Source organism: Labrus mixtus, chromosome 18, assembly GCF_963584025.1.
Source record: "Labrus mixtus chromosome 18, fLabMix1.1, whole genome shotgun sequence".
NCBI lineage: Eukaryota > Metazoa > Chordata > Actinopteri > Labriformes > Labridae > Labrus > Labrus mixtus.
The window spans coordinates 24678796-24692180 of record NC_083629.1 but is presented as its reverse complement, the minus strand read 5'-3'; the positions used below and the strand labels follow the sequence as shown (position 1 = coordinate 24692180).

The 13385-nt window shown below is 44.3% G+C and overlaps 1 protein-coding gene across 2 annotated transcripts; it reads left to right on the top strand.

Annotated features, from left to right (window-relative positions):
- Positions 1–2097: 2097 nt before the first annotated feature.
- ap5s1 (adaptor related protein complex 5 subunit sigma 1) lies at positions 2098–6659 on the top strand. Of its 2 annotated transcripts, none has more exons than XM_061062969.1 (3): positions 2098–2308; positions 3435–3726; positions 5134–6659. In XM_061062969.1, exons 1-3 carry the CDS (start codon positions 2127–2129, stop codon positions 5260–5262), a joined length of 603 nt encoding a protein of 200 aa, XP_060918952.1. In that variant the 5' UTR covers positions 2098–2126; the 3' UTR covers positions 5263–6659. The 2 variants fall into 2 exon arrangements, with proteins under 2 accessions (XP_060918952.1, XP_060918953.1); XM_061062970.1 differs by having other exon boundaries at positions 2098–2318.
- Positions 6660–13385: the final 6726 nt, after the last annotated feature.

The window sequence follows — 13385 nt, the reverse complement described above, 5'->3', positions numbered from 1 at the left end:
TTCTCATGATGGTTCTCGTGATGGTTCTTATGATGGTTCTTGTGATGGTTCTTATGATGGTTCTTATGATGGTTCTTGTGATGGTTCTTGTGATGGTTCTTATGATGGTTCTTGTGATGGTTCTTGTGATGGTTCTTATGATGGTTCTTATGATGGTTCTTGTGATGGTTCTTGTGATGGTTCTTATGATGGTTCTTGTGATGGTTCTTATGATGGTTCTTGTGATGGTTCTTGTGATGGTTCTTATGATGGTTCTTATGATGGTTCTTGTGATGGTTCTCGTGATGGTTCTTATGATGGTTCTTGTGATGGTTCTCATGATGGTTCTCATGATGGTTCTTATGATGGTTCTTGTGATGGTTCTTATGATGGTTCTTGTGATGGTTCTTGTGATGGTTCTTATGATGGTTCTTGTGATGGTTCTTATGATGGTTCTTATGATGGTTCTTGTGATGGTTCTTGTGATGGTTCTTATGATGGTTCTTATGATGGTTCTTATGATGGTTCTTGTGATGGTTCTTATGATGGTTCTTGTGATGGTTCTTGTGATGGTTCTTATGATGGTTCTGATGATGGTTCCTATGATGGTTCTTATGGTGGTTCTCATTATGGTTCTCTTATGATGGTTCTTGTGATGGTTCTCATGATGGTTCTCTTATGATGGTTCTTGTGATGGTTCTTATGATGGTTCTTGTGATGGTTCTTTTGATGGTTCTTATGATGGTTCTGATGATGGTTCCTATGATGGTTCTTATGGTGGTTCTCTTATGATGGTTCTCATTATGGTTCTCTTATGATGGTTCTTGTGATGGTTCTTATGATGGTTCTTGTGATGGTTCTTGTGATGGTTCTTGTGATGGTTCTTGTGATGGTTCTTATGATGGTTCTTGTGATGGTTCTTATGATGGTTCTTATGATGGTTCTTGTGATGGTTCTTGTGATGGTTCTTGTGATGGTTCTTATGATGGTTCTTTTGATGGTTCTTGTGATGGTTCTTGTGATGGTTCTTATGATGGTTCTTGTGATGGTTCTTGTGATGGTTCTTATGATGGTTCTTATGATGGTTCTTGTGATGGTTCTTGTGATGGTTCTTAGGATGGTTCTTATGATGGTTCTTGTGATGGTCGGGTTATATATGTCTGTTGGGTATCGTGCACTTTGGGTTCTTTTCTGTTGAATTGTATTTAATTATTTTTAGTATTTTACATTTGTTATGTTCTTGTTGTTGTTTATGTTCTTCTGTGTTTGGTTTAGTTTGTTCTTGTTTTTGCTGTTTGTCAAAGCACTTTGTAAACCTGTGTTTTAAATGAAGTTATTATTATTATTATTATTATTATTATTATTATTATGATACTAGATGTTGATGACGGTCTGTGTTATAGAAACTACCTGGTTTAGTCACTTTCATCTATTTATATCCTCCTTATTGTCATTGCATTTAATGTCATATTCCTTCCTCTTAATTCTTTTGTCTTTTTGAGCATCTCAGTCCTACAGGAGGAACAATAAAGACTTCTTGAACTTGAATGTTCTGACACTAGTTGATGATGAATTGAATATATTTGTGTATCAGACTGTTAATTACAGAAACCTGCAGAGACTGATTGTCTAACATTTTATCACCTTAGAAATTGATTAATCTTCCAAAGATTCAAGATGTTTATTAGATGTTTGGCTCCGTTTAAAAGGTAAATATTGTCCCGGAAATAATTAATTCTGACACCAAACAAAATAAAACATAATGAGGGGAAAAGCTGAGTAAAACAGAATATTAATAGAGATCAAATTAACAGTAAAAAAAGGTGATAAAAATGTGGAAGAAAATACATAAATCAGAAAATATGTAGAAATAAACAGAGTTAATAGTTGTATATAAATCAAGTTAAATTTAATGAAGACTTTAAGGTAAAAACATATTAAACAGTTTGTTTCATCTGGTTTAAATCACATAAATATTCATATAACACTAGAGCGCCATCTGGTGGATTTTAAAACACACAGCAACGGAATCCGAGAGGGGTCAGCGCGCCAACGCGGAAGTGATTCACTGATACTCTGTAGTGTTTACTCTTACAGACAGTTTAACTTTAATCCGGGGTTTTACATGAAATAAGTGGCTCTTCGTCATGGTCCGCTGTTTCCTGATCCACACCGTGTGTCCGGTCAGTGCCCTCGGTCCCGGGGAGAGTCGGGTCCTCTACTCCCGGGTTTTCGGTCCGGATGAGGGGGTCGTGTCCGAACAGAACCGGGAGGTCAGCCCGGAGCGGAGACGAGTCCTGCAGAAGGAGAAAGTGTCTGTGGTGGTCAGGTGAGACCAAGTTCAAGATTTAAAGAGGAGGGGGTCTGTGGTGGTCAGGTGAGACCAAGTTCAAGATTTAAAGAGGAGGGGGTCTGTGGTGGTCAGGTGAGACCAAGTTCAAGATTTAAAGAGGAGGGGGTCTGTGGTGGTCGGGTGAGACCAGGTTTAAGATTTAAAGAGGAGGGGGTCTGTGGTGGTCGGGCGAGACCAGGTTTAAGATTTAAAGAGGAGGGGGTCTGTGGTGGTCGGGCGAGACCAGGTTTAAGATTTAAAGAGGAGGGGGTCTGTGGTGGTCGGGCGAGACCAGGTTTAAGATTTAAAGAGGAGGGGGTCTGTGGTGGTCGGGCGAGACCAGGTTTAAGATTTAAAGAGGAGGGGGTCTGTGGTGGTCAAGTGAGACCAGGTTTAAGATTTAAAGAGGAGGGGGTCTGTGGTGGTCAAGTGAGACCAGGTTTAAGATTTAAAGAGAAGGGGTCTGTGGTGGTCAAGTGAGACCAGGTTTAAGATTTAAAGAGAAGGGGTCTGTGGTGGTCAGGCGAGACCAGGTTTAAGATTTAAAGAGAAGGGGTCTGTGGTTACGACGGAGGATTAGGGCCACGTTAAAAAATAAATAAAATTATATATATATTTCAAGATTAAAGTCTTAAATTTACGAGAATAAAGTCGTAAATTTACAGGAATAAAGTCGTAAATTTACAATATTAAAGTCTTAAATTTACGAGAATAAAGTCGTAAATTTACGAGAATAAAGTCGTAAATTTACGAGAATAAAGTATCTTGAAATTTAAAAAATAATATTATTTTAACATGGCCCTAATCCTCCGTCGTTGGTGGTCAAGATTTAAGGAGAAGGGGGTCTGTGGTGGTCGGGCGAGACCAGGTTTAAGATTTAAGGAGAAGGGGGTTTGTGGTGGTCGGGCGAGACCAGGTTTAAGATTTAAAGAGGAGGGGGTCTGTGGTGGTCGGGCGAGACCAGGTTTAAGATTTAAAGAGGAGGGGGTCTGTGGTGGTCGGGCGAGACCAGGTTTAAGATTTAAAGAGGAGGGGGTCTGTGGTGGTCAGGAGGTAAATGTGGTAAATACTCTCTCTTCTCTTTTGTATAACTGTTCTCTAAACGGGTCCTGTGTGTCCTCAGGCAGGTCCGCAGCTCCGTCTCTCTGTCCCGGGAGGCTTCAGGTCGTCCTCCGGTGGAGACGGTGCCCGGCGAGGAGGATCTGGCCCTGCAGGAGGCCGACAGCGGAGTGGTACGTCTGCGAGCTGGAGACCCGTTCCACGAGGAGATGAGCGCTCTGTGGTTGGGGGTTCAGAGTCTGGGCTTCACTCTGGTCTGCGAGCCCCACGAGAACCTGCTGCTGGCTGAGGGGACCCTGAGGACCCTGACCAGACACTGCCTGGAGCACCTGCACATGCTGGGCCAGGGCAGCGAGGTGAGGACCAACATCCAAACAGACATGACTATAAGACTCTGGTGTTTCAACGGGCTTCATAAAGTTGACGCCTATTGTTACCTGACATCCTTTGCTCTGATTGGTTGAATTATCCAGAGTCGTTTTGGTCCCGCTTGTTGATAACGCCTATTGAAATAGAAATTAACTTCCAGATCTATCCTGATACCAACAAAATAAAACACGTCATGTAAAATAAAAAAAATGAATTTATTGATCGCATGAACCAAACACAGTTTTCTGATCTGGTGGATCATCCTGACGAGCTGAGCAGGACCAGCGCTGCCCTGACAAATTCTCCTTAGTCTGAGTAAAATGTTCACACAACAACAAAGTTCTGATAAAGTTTCCTCAGCAAAACAGTTTCTTTTTAAAGATTGTTTGTGGCAACTTAAAGCAACAACACAACTAAGGGTGCAATCACACTAGGCCCAGTTGTCCCGCACGATAGCCCCGCCTCCCCAGTCCCCTGCTAGCCTGCACTCACATTACTCCAGACCCAACCGGACCTGAGCACGGTTCCCTCTGTACAGACATTAAAACCTAATAGATGTAGTGCTGCTGGAGAGCACCAGGAAGACGCCGGGACTTCTTTCTCCAAGTGAGGATATATATATATATTCATGATCAGATTTAAATCCATCTACACTTTTTTTTTTTAGCGCTTCAGGATCGATCATAACTGAAGTGACATAAAGAGAGACGATAAAAACAAACACATTATCGTTATCGTTATAGCTATCGTTTTGACATTTAAGGTGGCTTGATTGATTCACAACGTTGCACAGAGCAACATGAAAGAAAACACTCCAACTTATCATTTACAGTTGCTGTCAAATATCTGCCAAAGACTGAAAATATCTAGATAACTTCAGGAGGACTGCTCCGGATATTCTCCTGACCTGGCTGTTCACATATGAACCTCACAGCGGGAGACTATCCCTGTCAGACAGGAGGGGGGTCAGGGGGGTCTCCTGAGGTAAGACGTGATGTAAGAATGCGTCTGTTTGTGTTCACACATGCAGCTCCTCCGGGAGAGATACAGCCAGAATCTCAATTCTCAATTATTCAAAGGAAGAGATCGCTTAAACGTCGTGACCACGTTGTGTACCCGCAGCCAAAATAGAGAAAACATGAGTAACCATAGCGACCTGAAACCCAACTCTTCAAAAGCCGGAGAAGTGTACCGTGCTTGAGCGCAGTACGGAGCACTCACACGGGTCAAACAAACTGGACTCTGAGGGTCCATCGTGCTCAGAGTCAGGGCGCTCTGAATGATCCCAGCATGTCAAACTGAAGCTTCCTGCTGAGAAGCTAACATCAACACATCAAAAAGAAAATGAACAGATCGGTTTGGAAATAACTGAAATCCCGTCTTTGTGTTTCCAGGTTCTTCTCCGGAGCAACCGTGTGGACGCTCTGCTCAGCCGCCTCCTTCCTCACGGTCAGCTCCTCTTCCTCAACCACCGCTTCGCCCAGAGTCTGGAGAAAGAAGTCGTGGCCTATGTGGCAAAGTGAACCTGACTGTGTGACCTCGCCGCGACCCCCGACTCCCACCTGGAGGTCCATTACTGCTCGCCCTGTACTTTACCCTTTGGTGACATTATTATTTTTTTTTGAAGAAGAATGGCTCGCTGGCAGCTGCTGCTTCAGATTGCACGAGGTGGTGAGCGGTGAAATATCTCCCTCAGCCACTCGCAGCTCACTCTGCCTGTTCACCGCGTGGGAGGCTTTAGTTCAAATCCTGTTTGTCAAATTGAAGAGTGGAAAGCAGAAGGTGGCAGATTAGAGCGGGGCCGGTTAGAAAACCTCCTCGCCAGCGTCAAAGACGGGCCATTTATCTGATTCCCCCCCCCCCCGTACTGGAAATGTCACAGCGCGACCTTCAGGGACCCGGACTTGACCTTCTCTTTTTGTGTTTTTTTGTTGTTGAGATTTCAGCGAGTGTAAATGAATCCTAAAGTGCTTTACCGCCTCGACGTGACTTTTGATGCACCTTTTTGGGTTTCTGAGGGGGGGGGGGGGGGAGGAGTAGGAGGACATCTTGATTTGAGGCTTTTGTGCAGGAACGCGGTATGAATCATCTCATGGCAAACAAACAAGACAAAATGGAGCAAAAACAAAGATGAGAGTCAGAGCTGCTTAATGTCACTTTGAACCAAAAATGTCAAGAAAAATGTGGACAAAAAGCAGAAGTGACATGAGACGTTATGAAACAACAATGACGGATGAGCAGAGACGTTTGGCGTGCAGAACACAGAAAATCAGGAAATGAAGACGTGATGCATCAAACATAAATACAGATAAATGTATTCCTGAAGCCTCCGACTGTGAAGCCTCACTCTACCCGCTCCTCCTCACGGCCTCATAAAAACCGTTTAAACCCCAGTTTGTGTTCAGGCAACCAAAACCAGAGCGGTGATTTTTTTAGGTGGAGAAGAGGGAGGGGGGTGGGGAGGGGGGCTGGAGAGATCTGTCTACATGCCAACATCAATCCCTTTGATCTTCTCTTCTCTGCATCAGAAAAATAAAAAATGTTTTTTCCCAGCGTTACCCAAGGCGTACTCTTTGAAACTTGTGCAATCAAGGACACGCGGCTGCGTTTTTCCCAAAACGAGGGAATCGGAGAGAGCACATTAAAAAAATGATAAAACGCACAGGAGGAGGATTCAGAGGTTGTGTTCATCTCAAGGGGGGAGGGGAGGGGGGGGGGGGGGATAATAACAGATGAAACACATTCATACCTAATAATATAACACAATGAGTCTGGCAATCTAGTGAGATTCACCGTAACACCAGCAGAGGGCGCTGTGGGTTCCTGCTCTGACTTTCAGAGTGCACAGAAGGACAACAGAGAAAAAACTATTTACTCAGTTGTTGTGGAGGATTTCAATAAAATATGCAGCTCGTGAAAATGACTGATGGACTCTCTGCAGCAGCCTCTACCATCAGTGTGTGAATGTGTAGGTGTGATCTGCGTCGTCAGAAGACTAGAAAATAACTAAACAAGCTCAATTAGCATTTAGCTACTCAGACAAAAAACTGATCCACCTCACAGGCTTCCAAAATCTGGTTTTGTACTCCCTTCTTACACACACACACACACACACACACACACACACACACACACATGTTCCTCTCATATTAAATTAGCACACCGGCTGAAGTGACGAGTAGGGATGCATGAACAGTGATGTAGCAACAGCTATCCACCTCCTTTCATCCCTGACCACACTCACCTGTATTTAACATGACTGTCCAAAAGGCAGCTATTGGTTTTCATTCATTTCACAACACCTTTAAAGAGGACATATCATCCCCCTCCTCCACCTTTTCAAACAGTCCCCTCCTCCACCTTTTCAAACAGTCCCCTCCTCCACCTTTTCAAACAGTCCTCTCCTCCACCTTTTCAAACAGTCCCCTCCTCCACCTTTTCAAACAGTCTCCTCCTCCACCTTTTCAAACAGTCCCCTCCTCCACCTTTTCAAACAGTCCCCTCCTCCACCTTTTCAAACAGTCTCCTCCTCCACCTTTTCAAACAGTCCTCTCCTCCACCTTTTCAAACAGTCTCCTCCTCCACCTTTTCAAACAGTCCCCTCCTCCACCTTTTCAAACAGTCCCCCTGTGGTCTAAATGAAACATCTGTGCTGTGCTTTGGTCAAAATATAACATGAATCAAGCACCAGAGGAGGTTTGTGACCCTGTATAAACCAGCTCTCTCAGAACGCTCCGTTTTGGTGTGTGTGTCTCTTTAAATGTAATGACCCCGCCCCCTGAGTTTTCCCCGTAGACATCACTCCTCTGTAGAGAGAATAATAATGGCCGGCCTGTGCTAAAGTTCTGCTCTAGTCTGGGGGTGGAGTCCATGGGTGGAGATACCAGGGGAGGGGAGGGGATTTTCTTTTTAACCAGAATCCCACTGTGACATCACAAGGAGAGCACATTTGAAACAGAGCATTTTTCTCTGTGTTGTAAGACTTATGCAGACCACAAACAAAGGACTGGATGGTTTATTTCACATGTTGTGGGTCAGTAGACTCTCAGGTTACACACATAAATGTTCAAAAACACTAGAAGAGGATTTTTCATAATTTGTCCCCTTTAAAAGAAAAGCTGCAACATTAATTTGAGGTGTTTTATCATCATGACATCATAGAATACCTTCTTGTTCATGCAGCTTCTCTTCACAGGATGAAGTCTGTGCAGAGCTGAACATTCACAACACAAACTGCTCTCACTGGAATCTGCCACAGGCTAAACGTGTCGCTTCACTCATTGTAATTAAACTAAACCCCGACCTGACACAGTTTATTATTCCAAGCGGAGAATTTTGATTTGTCTTACAACATGTCTGCAGGGGAACTCAAAACGAGCTCTTTGAGCCGACATGCAGCTTCAGTCAGTAACACATTTAGTAGTCGTGAACTCAGGGGAGGAAGTTGTTTGTAATAATCCTTAAAACACAACATTTAGTTTGGTAAAGTTACCCCCCCCCCTCCTCCCTCTCTCCCTCTTTGCTCAGCACATTCAGTTACTCTGCTCCATTAAACTCACTGTATTAAACTTTGACAACAACTTTGCAGTGTCAGGATTTACAAAACGTCTCCACTAGGGGGCAGTGTGCCGCCTCTCCTGTGAGGAGCTCCGCAGCCTCCTGCTGCTGATAACAGGAGACAGATAAAGTGACATCAGAGCAGAAAACACAAATCAGGAATTCTGCAAAAAACGAGCTGGTAGACATGAAACAAGCACCGTCGGTGAGATTGTTTTCATGTGTGTCAGACCGGCTTGTAATTACCACTAATATGAGATGCACAAGGCACAGGAAGTTGATATTTTTTTGCATGTGCACAGCTGCATGATAAAATGCACGAGTTAATAATGTCAAGTGGAGATTAGAACGACAGTCTCTGCAGCAGATCTGCTGCATGTTCATCTTCATGTGCATGCTTTCACTTTTATCCTGCGAGGCGTACTCATCACAGTGAAGCCATGAGGAAGGATTATCTGCAAAAAAAACAAAACATGCTACATCACAGTGTGCATACATGAGAGCATGAGTGGGAGGAAGGGGGGGAAACTTGCTCTGTGTAATTGCACAGAGAAAATCACAGCACTGGAGAAAAGAATAGTGCGGTACTCTTCACTTGGAAAAGCAGCTTCTCGAGGGACAAAGTTTAAGGATTAAATGTTATGAAGTGTTTCTGAATTAAGTGCTACTGAAACGCCCAACAATCTGCAACTTCTTTTTTTCCTCCAGCCGAACCCTTGCAGGTGATTACTCCCTGATTAGAACGAGGCAACAGGCTCGTCGGTGAAATCAGCTGCTTTAATGTGAGCTTGAAATGAAAACCTGAAACACTCTCGGGCTTCAATAGCACTTACACAGGGAATAAATTGAAGGCCATTAACTGAAGTACATAAAATTCTCATAGCAAAAAAAAAAGAAAACAATCTTGTGCCATTAACCAACTTTGTAAAGTGTTTTTTTTGAGAGTGCAACGTTGTGAAAAACATCCAGATGAAGAGTTTGGAGGAATCTCAGGAGGGCGCCGAGGTCAAACTTTACGAGGAGCAAGCGTGAGGAGGTCAGAGGTCAAGTGTGTGCTGCAGGTTTTGTTCGTGATCTGAAGAGCGCTGCTGACTCACTCAGGCAAGAGGAGGGTCTCACAGAGCTTCTCACTAAGGTAGATTTCCTGCACAGATTTGACTGATCTTGGTGCAAACTGATACTTTTTCAACCCCTTTGCAACACGGGCTAAGCTGGCTGCACGCTGGACGATTTCAAAACGTGGGAGAGCACAGACTTTAGCCCTTCCACCGAGCGGTTCAGTTCAGTGAACAATATGCATTTATTGGCGTTTCCTCAGTCAAAAGTTGAAAATGGTCCCAACATAACCGATCTGTTCCGTCTTTTTTACACTCTGTTAATCATGCAACACACACATAGGCTGAAATATACACACACCTGCAGAAACAGGATCCTATGGACATGCACTACTGGAGAGATGTCAGAGTGACGGAGCCGCCCACAGTGGGCGCTCCTGGGCTGGTGGTGGGGAGGGGGTTTGGTCAAGGGCACCTCGGCAGTGATCAGGAAGTGATCTGGCACCTCTCCAGCTACCAGATGAGCTACTGCCGCCCCAAATATAGGAAAGGGGCCCCCCCCCATCTCACAGCACTCACTCTCTCCATGCCCTTCTAAGCATCACAGTATTATTCCTGTGAAAACCAAAATGTGTCAATTAAGGAAAATGAAGAGGAGTTATCTGTCTGTCTGGGGGTGGAAAAAGAAAGAGGAAAATTCATTGGAAGGGCCCCCCAATGAAGCTTTGCCTCGGGCCCCAACAGACCCTAGAATCGGCCCTGCGCCTCCTGCTGTTGTGTGCGCCACCTCTCATCCTCCTCCTGCTCTTCCTCCTCTCTCTGTGCAGGCTGACCAGACCAAAGCTGACATTGTCACAGTCCATCTCAGTCACTCATTCGCTCCGTCTTCCCCTTCTTCCTCTCCCTTTGTTCTCTCCCTCCTTTCCCTCCAAGCCCGAAGCTCCAACAAAAAGATTTTCTCATCGAATTTGGAGAGCGCCCGTTGAATATGCCAACTCCAGACTTTTTGAGGTTTTTTTTTTCCCCCCTTTAATATTTTTCTTCTCCTGCCTCATTAGACGTCTCCCTGACTATTGTGTGCGGCTCATGGCGAGAGAGCACAGCGGAGAAAATGGGCTCGGCTCCAGCCGGGGATACAGTATGAATCTCAATGCACGTTGACGACTTATTCACTTTAGCCTCTGTCAGGGGGTATGTGGCGTGAAATACCTGAACGCCACGGCTCCCATTCATATACATTAGGGCATCATTTCGATTTTCCTTTCATGCGTTCAGCCCCAGAATTTCAAATATTCCTCTCGTAGGAAGCTGAGTGGAGTTTCTTGAGGAATGCTCAGCGATAGCAGCTCACAACAGATCTTTATGATCCGCATTCTTTCTGACCGTGTTGGAGAGCGTGTTTCAAGGTGTTCATGTGATCCAGTTGATGTCTTTGATTTAGTAATCATGCTTCATCCATGCTGCTTCTGAGTTGAAAATCTGTAAAATCAAAGCTGCATTTGTCCCAAAACTTGAGCTGAGGTTATGAGCTGTGTGAGGTCAAGTCTCCACTGTACCTGCAGCACTGCTCTAACATCCACACCTGATCAAGCCCCGCCCCCAACTTTACAAAGCCAGCTTTATGCCCTGTAACCAAAGAGCACCACAGGAATGAGTCCTAAAACCAGGAAGTAAGTTAGCATTTGAGCGCCATGTGGTCTAACGTCTAAAAGTCAACGGGGATTTTGAATGTGTTTGTGGTTAGACTCCTGAAATAAGGTCTGTGGTTAACACAAGCTGAAGAGATGTTGGTGTTTTGTTAGACCACATAAACTACGTTAGGTAATACCTCCACTTGTGAAGTTTGAAGTTTTTACTCGTCTTTAAAAAGGCGGTTACTAACAAGCGGCTAAATGTGACTACAGCGGTCGTCGGGGACATTAAACGTCATCACGCCGGACACAGAGGGCGGGAACTCTCTCACTAGTCGGAGATGTCTCCTGTAGGTTTAATCTTTAGGTTACGCCTACGCTTCAGAAACGTGTGTTAGCCACAGAGATTATTTTCTGCAATGATCCAAAATCCAATGAAAACATCCCATAGGAGGATTCTCTTTAGACCCCATGGAGATGCTACTTCAGGGTTGGCCTACAAAAATACGTCATATGGTTTGTTCTCTACAGACTGCAAGTATTAATGAGTGATGTCACCCGTCTGCAGGGGGCGCTGCGGTCCCATCGATGGTGTTGGAAATGCTGTCTCAGTCTAACTTTCAGAGCTGGAGCTGAGGTGTGTGTGTGTGTGTGTGTGTGTGTGTGTGTGTGTGTGTGTGTGTGTGTGTGTGTGTGTGTGTCCTCGTCTCGGCCTGCAGGGAGGAGGGAGAACCAGGCAGAGACACAACAGGGCGTAACACTAAACTAGATTCCTTTTATAATTAACCTCGTTGAAGAAGAAGCAGCTTCCTGAAATCCCCCCGAGGTTTATCTTCTGACCACGATGTGACCTCTGGGAGAGACGACACACTTCTGGGGGGTTTTCAGTCTGGAACAGTTTTAAAGGACTTCAAGGCCAGACGACCTTTTTAAGGTGTGTTTCCTTAAGTTCAATAAGCTCGATGAGAAGCAAAGAATGAAACGTGTCTGAGGACTGTGGTGTTGTTGGACTCTTTTTCTCTCTACTGTTTTGGTCTTAAGTCCACTTCTTGAAGGTCTCGATCTCGTCTCAGAATCAAAAGCAGTTTTACTCCACAGATGACAGCAGGTCCTTGTGGAGAGCAAAAGAGCTGCAATGAAATCGACCATAATGCACTATGGGAACAAAGGGGTCCCACGAGATCTCACATGATGAAATTGGTCCAGAGACATTTTTGTTTTGAAGGTCTCGTTCTCTTTCCCGGAATTGAAAGCATTTTTACTCGGCCTTGTCTCGGTCTCAGACTGGACGGACTGCGGATTTTGAAAATTATTTTAATATAATTGGCAATCATCATGTTAGCACCCAAACAAAGTGAAAAACAAAACAAAAACAAACAACACCAAAACTCCTCACCACGTGTGCAACCTCTCCCACCAGTTTTTATTTCACATCATTTTGTTTCTATACTGTCTCCATGTTTTTCTTTGTCCTGTTTGCTCATTTATTTATTTTGTCTTTCTAATTCATTCATTTTATTTACTGACCCTTTTCATTTTGTTTTGTTTTGTTTGTTTGTTTTTGTCTAAATCTGCTTGCAAAACTGTATCGTACCACAGCTCCCCTCTTTGTTTGTATCTCTTTTTTTTTATTGTGTGAGTGTGTGCATGCACGTTTTGGTGAATAAAAAAAATAAGACTGTTCAAGACCACCACTGATTGGCTATTTTTCCACATCTGTACCGTGATTAGAAGGAAAACGCCTCTTTCTAAATTCATTCATAATTAGATTTTGTATCCCCCGGTGACAGTAGCAACCTTACCGGTGTTACGGTCTAAGTGAGTGACACGCTCCCTGCACACGAGATGAAGATTATTCAGAGATATTGATGGTCTTGACTCGGTCTCAGAGCACCCTGGTCTCGGGTATGTCTCGGTCTCGGTTAATGTGGTCTTGACTACAACACTAATCTCATCAAGGTGAAAATGTCACTTTTCTTAACTTGATTATGTTTCACTCCAAACCCCGTCCACAGCGACGCGTAGCTTAGCTTCTGCTGACCCTCCCTGAACTGAACCAAACTCACTAATGACCTCATATAACCCCCCCCCCCCCCCCCTTAAATGAAAAACTGAACTATTCCTTTAAACGATACTCACAATGCACACACACAAACACACACACACACTCACACATAACCACACACATGCAAAGAGACTCGCCTCTCCCCTCCACTCCATCACGCATCAGAAGAGAGATGTTCTCTCTCAGCATCTCAAATCGTGTTAGATTTCCAATTTCAAGCCATTTACTTCATGCTTTTCAAACCTCCGTCTTTTTCCACATTTCAACCAATCTGCATGAGGCGCCCGCTCTCTAAAGGAAGGTGTAGCCTGTCAGTGTTGAGACTATCTCTCTCTCCA

Excerpts from the sequence above, each read along its gene's own strand:
- ap5s1 (XM_061062969.1), top strand. The coding sequence starts at position 2,127 with ATGGTCCGCTGTTTCCTGATCCACACCGTGTGTCCGGTCAGTGCCCTC. Across the intron at positions 2,309-3,434 it reads AAAGTGTCTGTGGTGGTCAG|GCAGGTCCGCAGCTCCGTCT; the intron begins GTGAGACCAAGT and ends GTGTGTCCTCAG. Across the intron at positions 3,727-5,133 it reads TGCTGGGCCAGGGCAGCGAG|GTTCTTCTCCGGAGCAACCG; the intron begins GTGAGGACCAAC and ends TTGTGTTTCCAG.